The sequence below is a fragment of the Hippopotamus amphibius genome, chromosome 16 (genome assembly GCF_030028045.1).
Source record: "Hippopotamus amphibius kiboko isolate mHipAmp2 chromosome 16, mHipAmp2.hap2, whole genome shotgun sequence".
NCBI classification, from domain to species: Eukaryota; Metazoa; Chordata; class Mammalia; order Artiodactyla; family Hippopotamidae; genus Hippopotamus; species Hippopotamus amphibius.
The window spans coordinates 57315519-57335617 of NC_080201.1; the positions used below are offsets into that span (position 1 = coordinate 57315519).

The 20099-nt window shown below is 44.4% G+C and overlaps 2 protein-coding genes across 2 annotated transcripts in view; one reads left to right on the forward strand and one right to left on the reverse strand.

The window, feature by feature from the left end:
* Nucleotides 1-6106, forward strand: part of ELSPBP1 (epididymal sperm binding protein 1) — a 63378-nt gene extending 57272 nt beyond the window's left edge. The window contains exons 5-7 of the mRNA XM_057713676.1: nucleotides 1288-1446; nucleotides 4235-4399; nucleotides 5680-6106. Of these exons, the coding sequence (XP_057569659.1) occupies nucleotides 1288-1446; nucleotides 4235-4392 (317 nt within the window). The 3' untranslated portion in view covers nucleotides 4393-4399; nucleotides 5680-6106. The remainder of the gene's footprint in view (nucleotides 1-1287; nucleotides 1447-4234; nucleotides 4400-5679) is intronic.
* A 299-nt stretch (nucleotides 6107-6405) lies between these two features.
* Nucleotides 6406-19801, reverse strand: CABP5 (calcium binding protein 5). The gene is made up of 6 exons (XM_057711947.1): nucleotides 18918-19801; nucleotides 17308-17338; nucleotides 16475-16618; nucleotides 15411-15520; nucleotides 12267-12414; nucleotides 6406-9992 (listed from the first exon to the last, which is right to left on the reverse strand). Exons 1-6 carry the CDS (start codon nucleotides 18978-18980, stop codon nucleotides 9967-9969), a joined length of 522 nt encoding a protein of 173 aa, XP_057567930.1. The 5' UTR covers nucleotides 18981-19801; the 3' UTR covers nucleotides 6406-9966.
* Between the last annotated feature and the right edge of the window lie 298 nt (nucleotides 19802-20099).

Here is a 20099-nt window from a genome sequence, read left to right on the forward strand (position 1 = left end):
GAAAACGTACCCTTTATCTCTGGCTTCCCCAACTACATGGGGAAAGTTATTGAATCTCTTGGTCAGTTTTGTTACCTGCAAAATGAGGACACTAAGGTTGATTTCAAGGGTTTTTGTAAAAGATTAGAGTTCACGTTCAAAAAATATCTGTCGTGGCGTCCTGAATATAGCATGCCTGAGAAATATGACTTTTTCATCTTTCCTATCACCTGAGCCAGTAGTCATAAAATATGGGCTTTGAAATTAGAATTCTAAGAGTTAAAATTCTGCTGTTGCCATTTACCAGCTGTATGATCTTGGCCACATTAGATAATAAAAATTATAATGGTCGCAATATAGTGAACTTTTAGTAAACATTTGCTCTATACCAAGCATTGTTCTAAGTGCTTCACATACAATAACTCACTTATTCATCACAACAACCCCTCTGAGGTAAAAAGTCTGATTATTAACCCCACTTTACAGATGGGAAAACTGAGGCTCACAGAGTTTCAGTGACAAAGTGGCAGAGCTGTGATTTGATCCTAGAAACTCTAAGCTTCAGAAATCCTGCTCTTAATAATCCCTAGTAGGTACTGCCTCTAAACCCTAATTCCCTCAGTCAAAATCTGCTCCTTCTAAAACACTCACGGCAGCCTTTCTAGTTAGGCAATACTGAGTTTATTGCTTACCGAAGTCAGGGAGATTACTACCTTGACAGAATCTTAATAGCATCTTGGAGGGGGAAGGGCAAAGTCAGGATATTAATGAGGTCTTGGGGTCTTTCAATGTGAGGATGTGATTAGGATTGTGTACAGATCATAATATAGACAGCTCAGAGTTGGCGGTCATGGCAAGGTGAAATTTCTGAGAAGGATTCAAAGAGTCTCTAAGATGAAAGTCTTTTGATGGGATCTATAGAAAAGTTAAAAGTTCTGACTCTTATTGGGAGTTCCCTGGTAGTCCAGTGGTGAGAATTTGGTGCTTTCACTGCCATGGCCTGGGTTCAATCCCTGGTCAGGGAATTAAGATCCCACAAGGCAAGAATTTCCTAGATTAGTAGAGTTGTGTTGATGAGATCCGTGAACCAGTAAAGCCTGGTTAATGTAAACAGAAAACTGGGTGTGGATGGTTTTAGCTCTCAATTGTCTATAAAGTGGAAATGGTAACACCAAGAGCTTGTTTGGGAATGTTCCATATTATATTGCCATTCATGAGGTAAAACATGGTACATGGTTTTTGTGTGATCAATGGGAGCCCTTCACAACATCTCTTCTTGAGCTGTAACATATCCATTGTTATTTTCAGAGTACGGGGGAAATTCTTTCAGCAAGCCCTGCATCTTCCCCTCCATGTACAGAAATCACGTGATCTTTGAATGCCTTGAGGATGAAAGCAACAAGCTCTGGTGCCCGACCACGGAGAACATGGATAAGGATAGAAAGTGGAGTCTCTGTGCCGACACCAGTACTATGGGGAAGGGGACTGGGTGGGCATGGGCGGATTCCTTCATGCATTCACTCAACAAACATCTTCTTCAGCCCTACTGTGTACCAGACCTTGAGCTGGCCATTGGGGATAAAGTGATGAATAAGGCAGATTCGTGCCCTCATGGATCTGATGAACAAATAGCATAAACAATGCTGTTAAGGCAACAGGCAAAATACGGTCTGCTTAAGATCCAAAACGAAGGGGCCAATATAAAATTTGCAAAATGTTAAATACCTAACACTGATACAAATATAGAGTAAGTACATGCTAATGTTTTGAAAACTCTATTAATAAGGGAGCTAGAAGGATGGTACAGCCAGTTCAAAGGACTTACAAGACTGGTTCCTGTATCTCCCTCGGATAACAAAATCCGTGGATGTTCAAGTCCCTTATATAAAATGGTGTAGTAGAGCCAGCCCTTGGTATTCGCGGGTTCCGAATCCACAGTTTCACCAACCAGATACTGAATTCCACGAATTGGATATTGAATCCTCGGAGAACCTGTGGTTACGGAGTGTTGACTGTATACAGTCACATGAAGAAAGAGAATGCTGAACTGAAGCAAGGTTGCTAAATTAGATACAAAATCCGTTAACAACCAAAGGGCAATTAAACCCCTGTGCTTATCTTGTCTACCAGACAGAAATTACTGGAATCTCTATTGAACAAAAACTATTCAAGACCCAGTAGTCTTCAACAAGTTACATCTATTTGTTCCAGAGTCAGGGCTTCCAATCAATAGCAGATAGAAAGTCACACAAAGTTGTATTTCCCTAGAGCAGGGGTCTGCAAACTGCATCTTGCCTATGAGCCAGATCTGAACTAAAGCTTCTTTTCACACAGCTCCCAATCTAGGAATAGTTTACACATTTTTGGATGGTTAGAAAAAAAATCAAAAGAAGAATAGTATTTTGTGACAGGTGAAACTGATAGGTTCAGGGTCCACACATAAAGTTTTATTGGAACACGGCCATGCCATTCATTGATGAATGTCTATGGCTGCTTTCAGGCTGCAAGGGCGGAGCTAAGTGGTCTTGACAGAGGCTGTATGATAATGTACAAAGTTGAGGATATCTGGGCCGTTACAGGAAAAGTTTGCTGAGTTAGAGAATCAGGTGACCCTTAAAGCCTCAACATTGTCTAACAGACAATGGTCTAGGATGACACGAAAAGGTCAAGTGGCAATCTTGTGGCCCCATTTCAAGTTTTGGATAGTTTTGTTAAGGATAGCAAGAGTAAATTCGGTGGGTGATCAACGAAGAAGCCCTAGAGGAAGGAAAATATAACACTGGTAATATGTCTTCACAGTTCTGCTCTTGGGCAATGGTCAGTAGAGCTTATTTTGGTATCGTTTTGTCCAGGGACAAGGCTCTCCCTTCACATCTCCATTTCCTTATAAGTTATCCAAGTCTCCAACCTCTGATCGGGGTCTTAAGGTACCCGGGGCTGTTGGATGGAGACTTGTCCACAGGAGTGGTTCACACAGTCTATTCTTGTTATTCGGTAGTTACGATCTATAAAACCACCTGGCAAATGCTGAATCATCACTTCTAGGGGAAGTTAGGTTCCCACGAGCCTCTGATCACAACATCTTCCCCAACCAATGAATACATAACCTGTGTTATGTGTGTTTCTGTTCGAAAACATCTTCTCTAATGTATATAGAGTTGATTCATTCACACTGAACTCACAGCTGACAGCACTATAACTCATGCCTGAGAGAAGCTCACCTAACACAATATTTTCTCCATAAGGCACATCACAGCCTTCTTGCACTAGGAACACCAGCCAGCACTTCAGCACTATACTTGAGGCCATTTTAAACAGTGACATCACCAATAAAAAGCACAACAATGCAAACGAGAAGGGACGACATAGGCCAAGACAAGGAGCTTTGTTTATGGTAAACAAAGAGCTGAAAGAAGAAGGCAGACCATTGCCTTGTTAGACTTCAGCTAGGAAAGTGGGTGTTGGGAGACTCAAATTTTTCACTGCTGTGTGTGTCCAGAAATGGTTGCAGAAGCACCGCAAGTACTGATTTCAGGGTTCCAAATAAATTTCAGCGAGTAGGCAAATTTGCAAATTCAGGATCTGTGAATAAAGAGGACCCACTGTGTCCTCTGTGTGCCCCCCACTCCACTCCCTGGTTCTCTGGGTGACATAACATTGTCTTTCTCCCCTCCACGACCCCTTGCACTTTTTTTTTTTTTTAGCTGCGTTGAGTCTTCGTTGCGGGCTTTCTCTAGTTGCCGCAAGCAGGGGCTACTCTTCCTTGCAATGCTCAGGCTTCTCATTGCAGTGGCTTCTCTTGCTGTGGAGCACGGGCTCTAGGCGCATGGGTTCCAGTCGTTTCGGTGCATGGGCTCAGTAGCTGCGGTGCACGGGTTTAGCTGCTCCACAGTATGTGGGATTTTCCCAGACCAGGGATCGAACCTGTGTCCCCTGCATTGGCAGGTGGATTCTTAACCACTAAGCCACCAGGGAAGTCCCACCCCTAGTGCTTTCACTCTGCCTTTCATCCCTATTCCACACCCCTCCCCACCCTCGTCAATCCCCCACCTTTTCCTAAGTCCAAAATTCAAGGAGCTTCTGAGGGAAGAAAATTCCCCTGACATTTAGGGTTAGGTCAGTATGTTAACCCCTCCAGCAGGAGCCTCTGATCAGTTCCCAAACAACACTGCCATTTGCAAGGGTGGAGCCTAAACCCTCACTATAGCATGAAGACAGGAGAGTAACCACGGTCTTACCCCCATCTTCTCTATAGGAATTTCCTCACTGACGGCTGGTTTTCCCTGCCACTTTCCATTCAACTATAAAAACAAGAATTATTTTAACTGCACCAACAAAGGATCACAGGAGAACCTTTTATGGTGTGCAACCTCTTACAACTATGACCGGGACCACACCTGGGTGTACTGTTGATGCAAAGGTGAGATATGTAGAACACCTGGGTGCAATGCTGATGTGAAGGTGGGCTCTTTTCATTCCAGCGTGATTCACTGAGGTTCCCAGCGAGGTGAGTTCTATTTCTCAGGGGAAAGGTGGACTCAGCGGGGGTTGGGGGGAGACTGGGACAACTTCCCAAAGTAAAAGGCTGGAAGAAAGTGGGATGTCTCTATCAAGCAGGAGAACAGGGGGAGGAGGTGGGTGAACGATTTCAGAACCAGAAAGGTATTATTCCAACTTTTAGTACTGGGAGGCTTTGGGTGTGAACAATTAGGAAAGTAAAATTTCTTGAACCAGAATGTGAAATGAAAGACAAACTTGAAAGGAGATAACCAAGGCTTCTCTAGTCCCCAGAAGCCTTGCTGTTGATCCATTACCCCCTTCACTGAGTAGCTAATCAAGAAAAAGGCTGAGTTTATCTCTCTTCCTTGTCATCTGAGCCTTTTCCCACACCTCAGCACATAATCTCATCAACTATCTCCGCAGGACCAACTTCATCGTCCTTTTTTCTACTCTCTTCTTTCTGGTTTCTGTATTCTAAAGCCTATAGAAATTCTCTCTAGACCTCCTGCATGGATCAGCTGACCTAATCAGGCAGTAATTCTGGAATTTAAAAGTAAACAGAAGCCCATTCATCAGATATGTGGACGATTCTGCTGATTCCAGCAGCATTTACCCTTATGATGTATGTGACTTACGGCTGACACCAAAATTGGTGACTCTTCCTAAAACTTGGCTTGGTGGTGAAAATTATCTCCCACGAACAGAGGAGAGGTGAAGATGTAGGTTTGGGACACTGGGTACCATCTTAACAGGGTGGATATTTAAAAAACACCCAGAGTGGTCCCCAGGCTGTGGCTATGGCTAAGTGTAAAAACATTTTTAGTCCCCAGCCTCCAATTTGTATCTGTCAGAGAAGAACTATTTTGGAACTTCCCTGGCGGTCCAGTGGTTGGGACTCCGAGTTTCCACTGCAAGGGGGCATGGGTTTGACCCCTCCTCGGAAAACTAAGATCCCTGCATGCCCCTCGGCAGGAAAAAAAAAAAAAGAGCAGAGCCATCTTCTTGCAGGTCCTGCTCCCACCAAACCTATTATAGCGAACGTGAGGTTGGGGGGCGTGTCTAACTGCTCTTGGCTCAACCGCTTCATCTTACATCCGGCTGAGTCTTAAAACTCAATACAAAGTCACTTTTTAATTCACGTAACATTTTTGAGTCAATGTGTACCTATGACCTGAACACTGGCTTTTGATTTTATTCAAGGAAAGGAGACACCTCTTCAGCGGAAGGCTGACATATTAAGTCCGGAACCTGCTTCTTCTTTTTCATAGCATCTTTCAAGCTTAGATAATCACCTTTAGAAAGACCCTGTCCACTGTCTTGCTTAATCACTTGGTCCTTTGTGAAGAACAGAGGGGAAATGTGGCAAAAATCACCAATAAAGGAGACCCACGTTAACACTGGGGCTGCCTTTCCTGCTTCCCAGAATGAGAGAGATGATGAGGGATCCAAACGTGTGGTGAAGGAGACCTTGGTGACTGGGTTGGTGAGTCACATGGTGGGGAGATCAGATTCTCAGCCCAGGCATCCTGGGAAGTAATTCTTGCTTTCTCTTTCTGGTAAATCACAGATTTGGGTGGAACATTTGTAGGTACTTTTTAAATCATTAATAAATAAATTAGTAAGTAAATGGAGGGTAGAAAATTCATTGCAAGACTGCCTCTACTGTTCTTTTCCTATGCCCATGACAGACATCAATAATTGATTATGGGAGATTGGGACTGCCATATGCAAATTACTAATAAGAAAAAGATATCAAATTGTACACTTTAAATATATGCAGTTTATTGTATGTCAATTGTATCTCAATAAAAGTTTGTAAAGAAAAAAAATTGATTACATAATGTTTACCTGTGAGCCCAGTTGCAACCTCATGTTGTTCTTCTCCTCCTCTCCACCCTCTCCTTCCTTCTCCTCTTTCCCCTCCTCCTCCACCTCCCCCTTCCCCTCCCCATCCTTCTCCTTCTCTCCGTCTCTGTCCTCCTCCTTCATAAAAACCCTCTGAGCAACTACTACCATTGTCCCTCACTACAACCAGACATCAGGAATAGATTTTAGCCATTTGGCCTTATTCAGTTCCAATCTGATGGTCAAATTAACGTGAGGTTGCATAGATGTGAGAGAAACCTGAAAATTGAATGGTAGATCTTTCTCACTTTAGCTTAACAGCCAGAGCGTAGATCCTCACTCAAGCATATAAATATACCATCGTAAACATAGTCTTCCTGTTCCCAGATTCCACATCTCCATCCTTTGCTTAGAGCCTTCCCTCATCCCATTTTCTACCTCTGTGCCCTTCACTCACGATACACAAGCTGCTGCTCTGTTCCTTGAACCCACCAAGCTCTCTCCAGCCTCTGCCTTGCTGGTGCCAGGGTTCCCTTTCCCCTCTCGTGCTCCTGTAGCTCTCCTCCTCACCTCGTTCAGTCTCTGTTGAAACGCCCCGTGATGGAGAGTGAGATGTGTCACCAGATCCCCCTTCCACAAAATACATGTCCCCCAGCTCTGGGGAGTGCCATCTGCAGGCAGCCTTCAGTGGTCAGCCCTGAATCAGGGATGTCCCTAACTGCAGAGTAGCCTCCCTTGCCCAAGGTCATGCCCTTCCCCAGGCAGTCCATATGCAAGAACTGACCAAGGGCAGGTTTAAAGACCCAGCTGTTTCAACCCAAATGAGACAAGTCAGAAGAGCTGTGTCAAGAGCTCCTGTGCACTCGGCTGAGATTGTGGAGTTTGCATCGCCTTTCAACTTCTCCTTCTGCCCAATCCCAGTTCCTTCCCCAGGTACCCATCCCAAGGACAGTCATTGATAAACTTCCTGCAGGCTCGACTCCACTCTCAAAGGAGAAACCCTGGGAGCCCAACCGGAGACGGCTGTCTCTAAGAAATGCCCTTTCAGACCCTTCTAGCTAATTAAACTACCCTTGTGCCTTCCCCGAATTCTCTTGATGTAACCACTCCACTTCCTCAAAGGATTCAGCCCAGTCTGAACTTCTCTTAAGTGATTATTTTTGTCTTCTCCCCTAACACTGGACTGTAAGCTCCAAGAAAGCAAAGACCTTGTCACCCGGCTACCTCCAGGACCTGGAACACTCCCAGGCTCACAGCATGAACACGTACTGTCCAATATGGTAGCCACCAGCCACATGGGGCTATTTAAATTTAACAAGTAATTCATAAAGCCAATAATGTATTAACAAAACGTTATTAACTTAATGAAATAAAAATAAAATGAAACCCAGTCTCTCAGCCTCACTCACTACATTTAATACGGAATAGCAACACGTGGCTGGTGGCTACCATGTTGGACAGTGCAGATCTAGAGAATGTCCACCATCGCAGAAGATCTTTTTGGCTTGCAGGGCTCTAGAATACAAGCTCCTTGAGGTCAAGTACCTTATCCTTGCTCTATTTCCATCACCTGGAACAATGCCAGGCATATAGTACAGACTCAGCAAATATTATATTGAACAGGTGCATGAATGACTGGATGGGTGGATGGATGACTGTAGAGATGGGATGGGATGGATGAGACAGGATGTTGAAGTCATCTTTTAAAGTGTGATCTGGGAGACTTCCCTGGCGGTCCAGAGGTTAAGACACTGAGCTTCCACTGCAGGGGGCACAGGTTTGATCTCCGGTCAGGGAACTAAGATCCCATATGCTACATGGCCAGAAAAAAAAAAAAAATAAGGTGATCTGGACTATGTCACTTCTCTGCTCCAAACCCTCCAAGGTCCTCAAAATGGTCTCTAAGAACATACTTACATAATTTAACCCCTGATCTGCTCAGACCCCAGACCACCTACCCAACACTCCAGGTACAATTCCTGCCTCAGGGCCATTGCATTTGCCCTACACTGTGTCTGAAATGTCTTTCCCCGGACACGCCCCCAGGGCTTCATAAACTCCCTGATGTCCCTACATAGAATGGCAACTCTTCCCCATCCCCAGAGCCTTCCCATCCTTTAACCCCATTCCTGCTCCATTTCCTCCATAACTCTTATCACCTTCTAACCTTCGAGTTGTGATTATATTTACTCATTTATTTTGTCCTGTGTCTGTCTCTTCCCATTATAATGGAAGCTTTTGGAGTCTGGGGTTTGGGGCTATTTTATTCAGTTATAGCCTCATGCTTGGACGAGTGCCTGGCACATAGAGGGCACTTTAGATGCTGCTGTCGAATAAATGAAGAGTGGACTCAGGGAAAGAAGGAAGGGGAAAGGGGGATGGAAGGAATGAAGAAAGTTAAAAATAAAATGGTCTCGGAATAGTGAAGAACGGTGAAGGAGAATGTTATTTCCTCAGTGAAGTTAGGAAATATTCTGGTTCCACTTTTTAAAATTTAAATTAAAATTTTATAAAAGGAGGCTATTGAACTAGGTGGCCCACTCTCTACATCTGTACTAAATGGACTTTAAAAGTGAGAAGAACTCGGAAGAAGGTGTCAAATGAACATTTATTTGGAGGACCTTGGCATTACTGAAGTGCCCTGCTCACAGGCAGAGGTAAGGAGGAATATATCTTTCCAATTTCCCAGCACAGATCAGGGTCAGGATGTGAGGGAGGGGATCAACTTCCCATCTAAGAGAGAGAATGTCTCTGAGCAGCCCAGGGCAGACCGATGCAGAGGCAGGGGGCTTCCAGGAATGACTTAACGGTGACCTGACTGAGTCGAGGATTTGAAGGTGCCCATCCTCTCTCTCTCTGCATGATGTCATTTCAGGGGGGATTAATTCCCTGGGGGATCAGCTTGCTCTAAACCTGATAATCCAGATTTGTGATTTAATTCAGTGGCCTGAGTATCTGACACAAGGAGAAGGAAGTAGGATAAAAGAGAGATAAAAACAGACTGTGTTTCCAGGAAATCAAGGAAGGGAGCGGAGAGGGGGCAGGGCTGTTAAGCTCATTTGGATGCCTCTTTTTTCCTTTTAAAGCTTTTTATTGGAATATATGGATGCCTCTTTAATTAACCATTTCCAAGCCCAGTTTTATCGAGAACCCTGTTTCTAGCCTCATGATTCACATGCCTCCTTTTACCAAGAGAAAGAAACAGTGGATTTGAAGCAGTTGAAACAAGAAGGGAGAAGGGTAGACTCTGTGCTGAACTGTCTAAGTCTAACAGGAGAAAAAACCATTTTCACCCAGAGGAACTGAGGGAAGAGACTCTGGCAGGTTATAGGGATTTAGGATTACATGAAGTTGAAAGATGTCATTAGTCTTTGGAATTTGGGGAGCAGCAACTAGACCCCAGTACTGTTCACAATTCCACACACGGACTCTTCCTTCTTAATCTAGTTCTAGAGATGTAACCCGTACCCCATCTGGCGAAAGCTATCATTTCTAATCTAACCTCAAGCCATAGCACTGCAATGCCAGTCTCCACACCCCCTCCCACCCTCTCTCCAGTGAGGGCCCGTGGGGATGTGGTCCTCCCCCAGGGCTTGATCCACGTTGGCCAGGTGGAGAGCGACTGGGGATTCCAGAATCTCCTCAACGAGACATCATCTTCACAAACTCTGAAAAAACAAAATTTCAGGTGAAGCACCTCTTTGCTCTTGTTGTTGTTTTCATTTGCTTTTTTTAAAAGAATTTTTTAATTGGAGTATAGTGAATTTACAATGTTGTGTTAGTTTCAGGTGTACTGCAAAGTGATTCAGTTATACATGTAGATATACTCATTCTTTTCCAGATTATTTTCCAATATAGGTTATTACAGAATATTGAGTAGAGTTCCCTGTGCTATATAGTAGGTCCTTGTTGTTTATCTCTTTTATATATAGTAGTGTGTGTATGTTAATCCCAAGCTCCTAATTTATCCCTCTGTGCCAAGTGAGGCATCTATTTGTGAGAGCAGCTGCCACTATTTTTTCCAGCTCTTACTATGTGTCAGGAACCACTGGTGATCTTTGGGAAATTAATTAGTTGACCCTTCTATGCCTCAATTTCTTCATCTCCAAAATGGGAATCAACATTGCTATTTACCTTATATGAACTTTAAGATGGTTAAACAATATAATGCTTAGAAGACACAGTCAGTGTTCAATAAACAGTCATTATGAGTCTCTGATTTCATCTTTTCGACCAGGTAAGTATCATTTTACAGATAAGCAAACTGAGGCTGGTGAGGTTGACCAACGTGCCTGAGATCACGTGGATGGTGAATGGAGAGCCCTGGAATGCACCGAGGTTGTACTTGACTTTGCTGGGACTCAATGTCAGGTGGACTTATTGGTCCCACCCAGGTCTGGAGGCACTTCTGTCCTTCCCTTGCCTGCAGTTGGCCTGAGGATGTCTTTCCTCAAACCATTCTACCTTTTCCAGATTTTCATTGATGCCTACTGTACGCATGAGCCTGGCTAGATCCAGCAGCTATCCAGCAAACATTTGCTACGTTGCAGCCATGCAACAAACATCTAAGTTTCCATGTTGGGAATTGTAGAGCAGAGATGGTTTAGAGAAGCTCCCTCTGTCTCCCAGGAATTCACAGCCCAGGAGGCAATTGCAACTCAAGGCCCTGTAGCCATAACTTCCTTTGGAGAGGAATAGAAAAACCCCTGTAAGTCTTCACAGCTGGGACTACTACGCCCAACTAAAGATGAAGGGAAGCTTCTTAGCAGAGGTTACACTGGCATGAACTCTTGAAGGATGGATAGGATTTGAAAATGCATTGATGACATGGGGAAGGTGTGGTAAGTGGAAGGAAGAGCAGGGAGAAAGGAATGGAAGTTAGAGAACACAGAGCAGTACCAAGTGTGCACCAGAGCATAAAAATTCAGCGTGTTTGTAGAAGATATGGCCGGGTGGGTGGGTGGGTGGGGCAGCATGAATCCACTTGAATATTAGACTAGGAAGTCTGGCCTTTTGCCTTATAGGCAGCAGTCAGATGTATTTTTGAACCAGAGAATGTTACAATGAGAACTTGACGTGCTCTACTGATGTCTCCCACAAAAATGTTTCTCCTTCCCATCCACTTAAGACTCCAATCGTTCTCACTTATTCAATAGCTCAATACACGCGTGTTGAGCTCTGTGCTAGGAACTGGGGGTATAAGGATGAAAGATTTAGTCTGTGGCCACAGAAGGAAACAGGAAATCAACGATTGGAAGCTATTGTGACGTCAGGCGTCAGTATCACTGCGGAGGCATGTGTGGGTGTTCTGAGAGCACCGAGGGATGCCAAGCCTGGTAGGAAAGATGGGGGCACCATCCAGGGGCATAACTAAGACTTAGCCAGCAGAAAGAGGAAAAGGTTCTAGACAGGACATGCGCGATGACAGCGAAGGGTCCGTAGCGCATCATTTCTTTTAGTTTTTCTCTAAAACTTGGGGAGAAAGGTGTCATCCTCATCCCCATTTTGCAGATGTGAAAATTGACACTGAAAGAGAGGAAGTGACTAGGACAAGACCACAGAGTTAGTAAGAGACGATCCTGAATTTGAACCCCATGAACTTGACCCCAGCATCCCAGCGGCTAACTAGTCCACTCTCCTTTGGATGGGACATTTTCTTCCTATGACAAAGGTGCCCAGGGAACAAGGAAGGGATGGGAGAGGTGGGGTAGGAATGGGCTTCTGGACAGGGTGTTCCAAGGAGTGGCCAAGTGCAGAAACAAGGAGAGGTGAGAGGCATGAGCTCTTGGAAATGGTATGGGTGGAAAGGGATGCAACAAACACTTCCAAAACCTAACCCCCCTCCTCCAACCTCCAACTGGGGGAAGAGTGAGGAGGAGTGGCTGATCTGGGAAGAAAATCACACTGCAGAAATGGACGCGGCTGCCCTTATACGACGTCACCTTCAAAGTCGACGGTGCCATCTCCGTTAATGTCAGCTTCCTGGACAACCTCGGAGATCTCCTGGGGCGTGAGCTTGTCTCCCAGGAGCCTCTGCATGGCCTGCTGCAGTTCCACCAGGGTGATCTCCCCGTCTCCGTTGGCATCAAACTGAATAGGAGCACAGGGGAGAAAATCAGCAACAATGATCACAATAATAATAATAATAATAATAATAATAATAATAGCAGTGTTTATTGATCACTTACTATGAGTCAAGAACTCAGGTAAAGATAACCAACAAGGACCTACTGTATAGCACAGGGAACTATACTCAATATCTTAGCCTATAACAGAAGAGAATGTAAAAAAAAAGAATATATATATGTGTGAATCACTTTACTGTACACCTAAAACTAACACAACATTGTAAGTCAATGATACGTCAATAAAAACTTAAAAAAAAAAAAAAAGATGGGAGTTCCCTGGCGGTCCAGTGGTTAGGACTCAGCGCTTTCACTGCCATGGCCCTGGGTTCAATCCCTGGTCAGGGAACCAAAATCCCACAAGCCACGTGCTGTGGCCAAAAAACTCAGCTAAGAGCTTTTGCACGTCATCCACTGAAAGTCTTAGCCTTAGCCCTCCCTATGCTGCACACCTTTAATCCACTAGAAAGTCTTAGAACGTAAGTTCTATGTCCAAACATATCTGGGAGCCAACTGTCCTTCTCCAGCTACACTGATGCTAACCTGGTTCAAGCCACAATCATCTCGTACCTGGATTATGGTGACAGCATCCTAATTGGTCTTCTGGCTCCCACTGTGGTCCTACATAATCTGTCCTCCATACATCAGAACTTGACACTTGTGTTCATTTAAAACACCAATCAGGTCTTGTTCCTCCCTGGCTTAAAGTCCTCCAGTGGCTTCCCATCCCACTCAGAAGAAAATCCTGACACCGGTCTGTGACATGCCAGCTCCTAGGAGATGGGGTCCTGCCTTCAGCAACTCTGAGCTGAGACCTTGTTTATTTCTCTCTGGCTCACGCCTCTCCAAGTATTCCAGGCTCTCTGCTCTTCCTCAGACGTGCCTTCCTACCTTCCAGCGTTTGTACCTGCTGCTTCCTAATCCTGGGATGTGATTTCCTCTAGAGCAGTGCACGGTCCAAAAGAAATACAATGCGAACCTCATGGGTAATTTAAATTTTTCTAGCAGCACCCCCCACACACAAATTTTAAGGGAACAAGTGAAATTAATTTTTAATAATCAATTTTACTTAATCTATCTAAAATATCATTTAAAATTTTTTAAATGTAATACATCTAAAATTGATTTAATCATGTAATCAATTTAAAAATTATTAATGAGCTATGTCATATTCTCTCTTTTTTTTTTTTCCCCTGGGATCAACCATTTTATTGAGGGGCTTCAGGGAAGGGTCAAAGGGCTGGAAGGACAATGAGATCCCACCATCCTTCTCCTGGCCAGGATCTCTCCAGCTTCACAGTCGCTGAAAGGCTGTTATATATATTTTTTATGTATACTGGATTTCATAAGACTTAGTATAATACCATACTAAGTACTTAGTATGTCCTAAGCATGGTTAGTTAACACACCTAGCCTCCAAGGATATTTAAGCAAGATACTAAATCTTAATCCAGCATGTATTTCATACTCACAGCATGTCTCAATTCAGACACTAAATGTTATCAGAAATACCTGATCTGCATCTAGTTTTCATGAAATGTATAGTTGAAAAGGTAGATTTGCATACCCAAGTTGTTCCAAATGAAAGTTTTCCAATAATTGCACTTAGTTATTTTTAGGTTTAAATGAATTTATATTATAGTCAATTAAATACAAATGGAAAGTAATTTAATTGAAATTAATAAAAATTAAATACAATTATGTGTATACAATGGAATATTACTCAGCTGTAAAAAAGAATGAAATAATGCCATTTGCAGCAACATGGATGGACCCAGAGATTATCATACTAAGTGAAGTAAGTCAGAAAGACAAATATCATATGATATCACTTATATGTGGAATCTAAAATATAACACAAATGAACACATCTATGAAACAGAAACAGACTCACAGACATAGAGAACAGACTTGTGGTTGCCAAGGGGGGCAGTGGAGGGCAAGCATTGGGAATTTGGGATTAGCAGATGCAAACTATTATATATAGGATGGATAAACAAGGTCCTATTGTAGAGCACAGGGAACTGTATTCAATCTTCTGTGATAAACCATAATGGAAAAGAAAATGAAAAAAGAATGTCTATATATGTATAACTGAATCGTTGTGCAGTACAGCAGAAATTAACACAACATTGTAAGTCAACTATACTTCAATAAAAATTTTTTTAATTAAGTACAACTAAAAATTCAGTTCCTCAATCACACCGGCCACATTTCAGGGCAGTGGTTATTACTGCAGACAGAGCATTTCCGTGATCACAGGAAGTTCTATTGGATGATGCAGCTCTAGCTCTTTACATGAAGCTGAGAGAGAAAACCACACAGCTAGTAAGTGGAGATCTTGCTCGGATTTGGACCCATGTATGCCAGACTCCAAGGTCTCTCCTTCTAAATACTGTACTATTCCTTACTTTTGCCTTCTGTAGTTGAAAGCTTTCTGAGTGAGGAGAGCATTTTATCAGGGAATCTAAGTGAATTTCAGCAAGCCCCTTACCCTCCCTGGATCTCATCTTTTTAAGTTTCCCTACAGCAAGTGGGTTCAACCAGGTGATGTCTTGGAGCCCCTTTCTGGGATCTCAGATTCTTGGATTCCTTCTTCCTATTACAGGCACGGAAATTAGATGTCCTAATGTGTTTTGTAGATTGTAGGATCTTGGATAAGATATGTAATTTCCATGAGCCTCAGTTTCCTCATATGTAGTGTTGGGATACATGACTACTTACTCCTAATGTTATTTGTGAGGACCAAATTAGATGAAATAGGTAGAGGACCTTGTCCATTGCAAGTGCCTGAAATGTGTTATTTTCCTTCCCTATAAATCCCACCATAGTTAGAAAAATAACTGGTTTTGATGGGTTCTGTCCATGGTTTTTTGTTTTTTTTTTTTTTTGTCCATGGTTATTGACTAATCATAGACCTCTGGGGTCTCCCTCACCCACCTCCAACATTACGAAACTCACTTCCTTGAAGGCATCTCGCATCTCCTGGACACCGATCATCCCAGCTGTTTCTGCAAGCAATTTGGGGGTCATCAGCTCCACAAAGTCGTCAAAGTCTACACGGCCACCCACTGAGGACAGAAGAGGCAGGTCTAGTGAGATTCCACATGCCCCCAACCCTCCATTACCTCACTTTGCCCTTCAATTCCGTTCAAGAAATAGATCTGCTCCAATCTCTCTGCCTTCTAAGAGCTTCCTTTCTCAGCCAATTCGAGCCCTCTTGTCCCTCTCATCTGAACGGGAGTGGATGGGGTGTGGTATGGTAGAAGTAAGTAACTGTTGGTGTGACCTTGAGAAAATCTCTTAATTGGTTCAGATTTAGGCTCCCTTATCTGTAGATCTGGAGAAGGGAGAGTATGAATTAAATGAGCACTAAATCCCTTCCAGAGAGAATACTATCATCTCCTTGAATTCAATGTTTACTCAGTAACATGCTCAGAAGCAAACCCAGTATCAATTTTATCCCAGCTTTGATCACGAAATCAGCTCTGGTCTCCATCTAAAAACACATCTTTTTTATAATATTATTCACCAACATTAGACTCCAACTCCAAGTTTGTTTTCAGCAGCAAATACAGCTCCAATTTTGCACTCCACTGATGAATCTTAGTGGTGACAGTAATGACCTACATTTAATAAGCATTTATTGGTGGCTAAGCCTTTACCTGTATTAGCGTCTTTATCTCTTCCTTTCTACAATCCCACAAGGTAAGGAGTAATATTGTTTTCACTGGGTGGATGGGGAAACTGAGACTCAAGAGTGGGGGCCAACTCCACTTCTCATAATGATTGCAATTAGTAAATAACAGAACTGGGACTTGAATCCAAATCTATCTCTAAAAGTCACCCTTTTAACCACTTCAAATGCTGCCTCCCTAAGTACACTCTGAACTGTTTCCTTACAGACTTCGAGCCCCTCTTCCCTCCTCCCTATCTCCAACTCTACTCTCAACCTCCATATCCTTCCTAATTCCACCTTTAGCCCTCCCCTAAGCCCAGTCATTCCTCCCATCCCCCAGCCTCACAGTTCATGCGAATTTGCTGGCCCAGTTCAATCAGTTCCATCTCCGTGGGCATGTAACCCATTGTCCTCATGAGATTCCCCAAATCCTTACAAGAGATGAACCCATCTCGGTCCTTGTCAAACTCAAGAAATGCTTCCCGGAGCTCTGAAAGTTAAGAGAGAAGAACTTTGGGGAACTTGAAACAGTCAGTGGGGAAGAGTAGCATCCCTTGAAACTATCAATGAGGCACCAACTAAAGATTCCTCAAAAAAGAATATGTTATAAAATTTCAAAAAGGAGTGATGGGACTTCCCCGGCGGTCCAGTGGTTAAGACTCCACACTTTCACTGCAGGGGGCGTGGGTTCGATCCCTGGTTGGGGAACTAAGATCCTATATGCCGTGTGGCATGGCCAAAATATAAAAAAATAAATAAAAAATACAATGTTGTGTTAAAAATAAATAAATAAAATTACATTAAAAAAAAAGGAGTGATGTATGAAATGTGTTAGCTAGAGGAATAATTCCTGAGACAACTAAATGATAGCACTGAAGTCCTTCACATTCTTGGGTGAAGTTATGGGAAACTTCAAAACCTCCAAGAGAAAAAAACAACAATTTTGGACTCATCCTAAAACTCATGTGTCACTCTTGGGTCTCTGAGACACTTGGGGATGGGGATGGGTTCTAAACACTTTGGAAGGTACTTAAACTGCCACAAAATCACAGTTGAGTGGGAAGAGAGAGTGATGTCAAGTTTTCATGTCAAGGGATTTATACTGAAATGCACCAGGGAACAGAGAGCAGGTAAGAGGGTGGATGGCAATGTGGGAGCATTTAGGAGAGAGAGTGTTACCTTCAATCTCATCTGGTCCCAGTGGTCTTTCCTAGAAAGGAATGTAGCAGGGAGGGGAATTGGAGAGAGGATCAGGGATCTACATTCACTTCTCCAAACACATCTCACCCTCAGTCTTTCCTGGTTCTCTTCCCTTCTTGCTCCCCTTTACCCCTCTCACCTCCTTTCTCCCATCTCCTGACTCCCATTCCATGGCTGTTTGTTCCTCCTGCTCTTCCTCATCCCTTCTCATTTCCTCTCTCCCATCCTTGAATCTTGGTCTCTCTCCTCCTGCCTTTCCCAAATAGACATCCATCCCGTTGTGCTGAAATGGGTCCTGGAGGCCATGGAATCCAATCCCCTCTTTCTCCAGATGAAGAAAGCCAGACTTAGAATCACAGCTAACATATTCAGAGTGCTGACTGTGCCAGGCTGCCACAATCATTTCATTTAAACTTCAGAACCACTCTGTGAGGTAGAGCCAACTATCATTCCCATCTTGTATAAGAGGAAGTCAAGGGACAGGGAGGTTAAGGAACCTGCCTGAGGTCACACAGCTCATAAATGGCAGATCCCCTCCCAAAGCAGGGAGACATTAAATCACTTCCTTGAGGTCATGCAGAAATTCAGGTGCATTGAGAGCTGGGATTTGAATGCAGGTCTCCTGGCTGCCAGGTCAGAATTCTTTCCACTATACCCCACTGATTCTTTTCCCATCTGCCTGCATGCTTCCTCCCAAGGGTTAGAATCCCTTGGTGTGGGAGCTGCGTTCAGTGGCACCCAGATGGGATGATCACTGCCAGCATGCCAGATTCCTAAAACCTTTCATGTTGCCACCACCCACTCCTGGACATACCTGAAGGGTCATGCTTGGGTAAATGGCATGTCACCTGGAAAATTCCATCAACCCCTAGCCTCTTTTACCCCCTTATCCCCCTTTACCCTTGGAGATTTTCCCCCAGCTTCTCTTTCTTACTATCCCCTTCCCCCCAGATCTTTCTCTCTCAACCTCTCTCTCTCTCTCCTTTCTCTCTTTCTCACAGTGTTAAAGACTAACAATTAAAATCATGCCCGTTAGAATCAAACAGACCTGACTCTGCCACTTACTAACTGTATAAGCTTAAAGCAAGGGACTTCAGGACTCAGAGCCTTAGCTTCCACATCTGTAAAATGGGAACGAAAGTATTACAGACCTCATGAGTCATTCTGAGGATTAAATGACATCAGGAATGCAAATCCCTGTGCACAAGTCTGGGTACTTAATAAGCAACTTAATAAGTAGCAACTATTGTCCTCACCACCACCATCACCACCATCATCCCTGTCATCACTACGGGTGCCAAAGAAAAGGATGATGAGATGATCCACAATGACATCCTCTCAGTTCCCCTTTTCTTTCTCTTTTTCTCCTCCTTCATCTTCCACCTTTTGGTCCTGACCTCCGATTTCACCCTCTCCCATCTGACTGACCCGCATGTCCCCACTGCGCTCCCTGGAATTCTTCTACCTTCTCAGTTCACCCTGTCCCCACCTGCTCCCCTCTTCCACTGCACTGTCATGTCCCTTCTCTTCCCCGCATCCCAGCTCCCTCTGCCCTGACCACCATCCTTCCCCATTGTCCCCCACCTCACCCGCTGTTTCTCAGCGATGCCTTTTCTTAAGAAGATGCAGGCGGGGCCCATGGGAAACTGCATGGAGGCGGCAGGGCAGAGCTCACCAGGCGCCAATCTCAAGACGGCTCCCCCTCCTTCCTGTCCTCCTTGGTGGCTCAGCCTCCTTAGCTTCCCTACCACTCCTTTGCCAACACTTCCTGCCTCTCTTGGCCTCTCCCTCGGTCACCTTGGCTCCCTTCGAGCTGTGACAGCTGGGTCGGAAATCTCCACTCAGGTTGGGGAGGGATCACAGTTGTTCCTGCCTCCCCATCTGGCTTGAGGGAGACTGGAGGGGGAGCCAGCGTCAGGCTCTGACCTTTTATCCCCAGAATAGAATTGGAAGGATAGTTTTGAAAATTAGGATTAGAGCAGAGGGCATCCATTCACACAGTGTTCCAACAGGCATGTTGAGTGATCAGTCTAAGCCTGGCCTCTGCTGGCCTTTGTGCGTGTGAAGATGGAGAGGACATCTGGCCTCCAGGAGCTCTCAAGTAAGTCAGGAATGTGTGTAAATGAGAGAATGCAAAAATTGCGTGACAGCCTGACTTCAGGAATAGGCGTGCACAGTGGCTAAGAGGGTGGAATTTGCCCTTCCTCTGCTCTTCCCTTCCTTTCTTCCTGAATAATTCAGGGGGGAGGGGCAAGGTAGGCATCCATGCTCGTGGGGGTGGTCAGAGCCCAAGGAGGTGATAAGGGTGTCTGCACGGAATGGGGAGGGGACTGGGGGCCATCGGTGTGGGGAGTCAGAGTTTAAAACAGGGTAGTGGAGCAAGGGGGTAGCACCCACAGGGAGGTAGCATGGCCCAGAGTGTTGGGGCCTGGGAAGGTGAGGATGAACCCATGGAAGAGCAGCCTGGTGTGGAATACTGGAGTGTGAACTAAGTGACAAGGACAGCTACATGCAGGTAACACATCGCCTAGGGTAAGGGTTTGCACCGTGAGCAGAGTGAAGAGGATGGCCACTCATGGAGGCAGCATGGTGTAGGGCGCTGAAGCCAGATCATGGCGAGAAAGGTGTCCCCACAGGGGTGGGATGGCAATGGAGAAGAGAGATTTGTCGTGTGGGATTATATAAAGGATAATGGGATATCAGGTTTCTCGCTGTTGGAAAAGGGAGGTCCTAATATCAAAAGGGGAACAGGTAGAATGAGCTCTGTGATA

Excerpts from the sequence above, each read along its gene's own strand:
- CABP5 (XM_057711947.1), bottom strand. The coding sequence starts at position 18,980 with ATGCAGTTTCCCATGGGCCCCGCCTGCATCTTCTTAAGAAAAGGCATC. Across the intron at positions 15,521-16,474 it reads CCAGCAAATTCGCATGAACT|TGGGTGGCCGTGTAGACTTT; the intron begins GTGAGGCTGGGG and ends TTCTGTCCTCAG. Across the intron at positions 12,415-15,410 it reads TGCGAGATGCCTTCAAGGAA|TTTGATGCCAACGGAGACGG; the intron begins GTGAGTTTCGTA and ends GCTCCTATTCAG.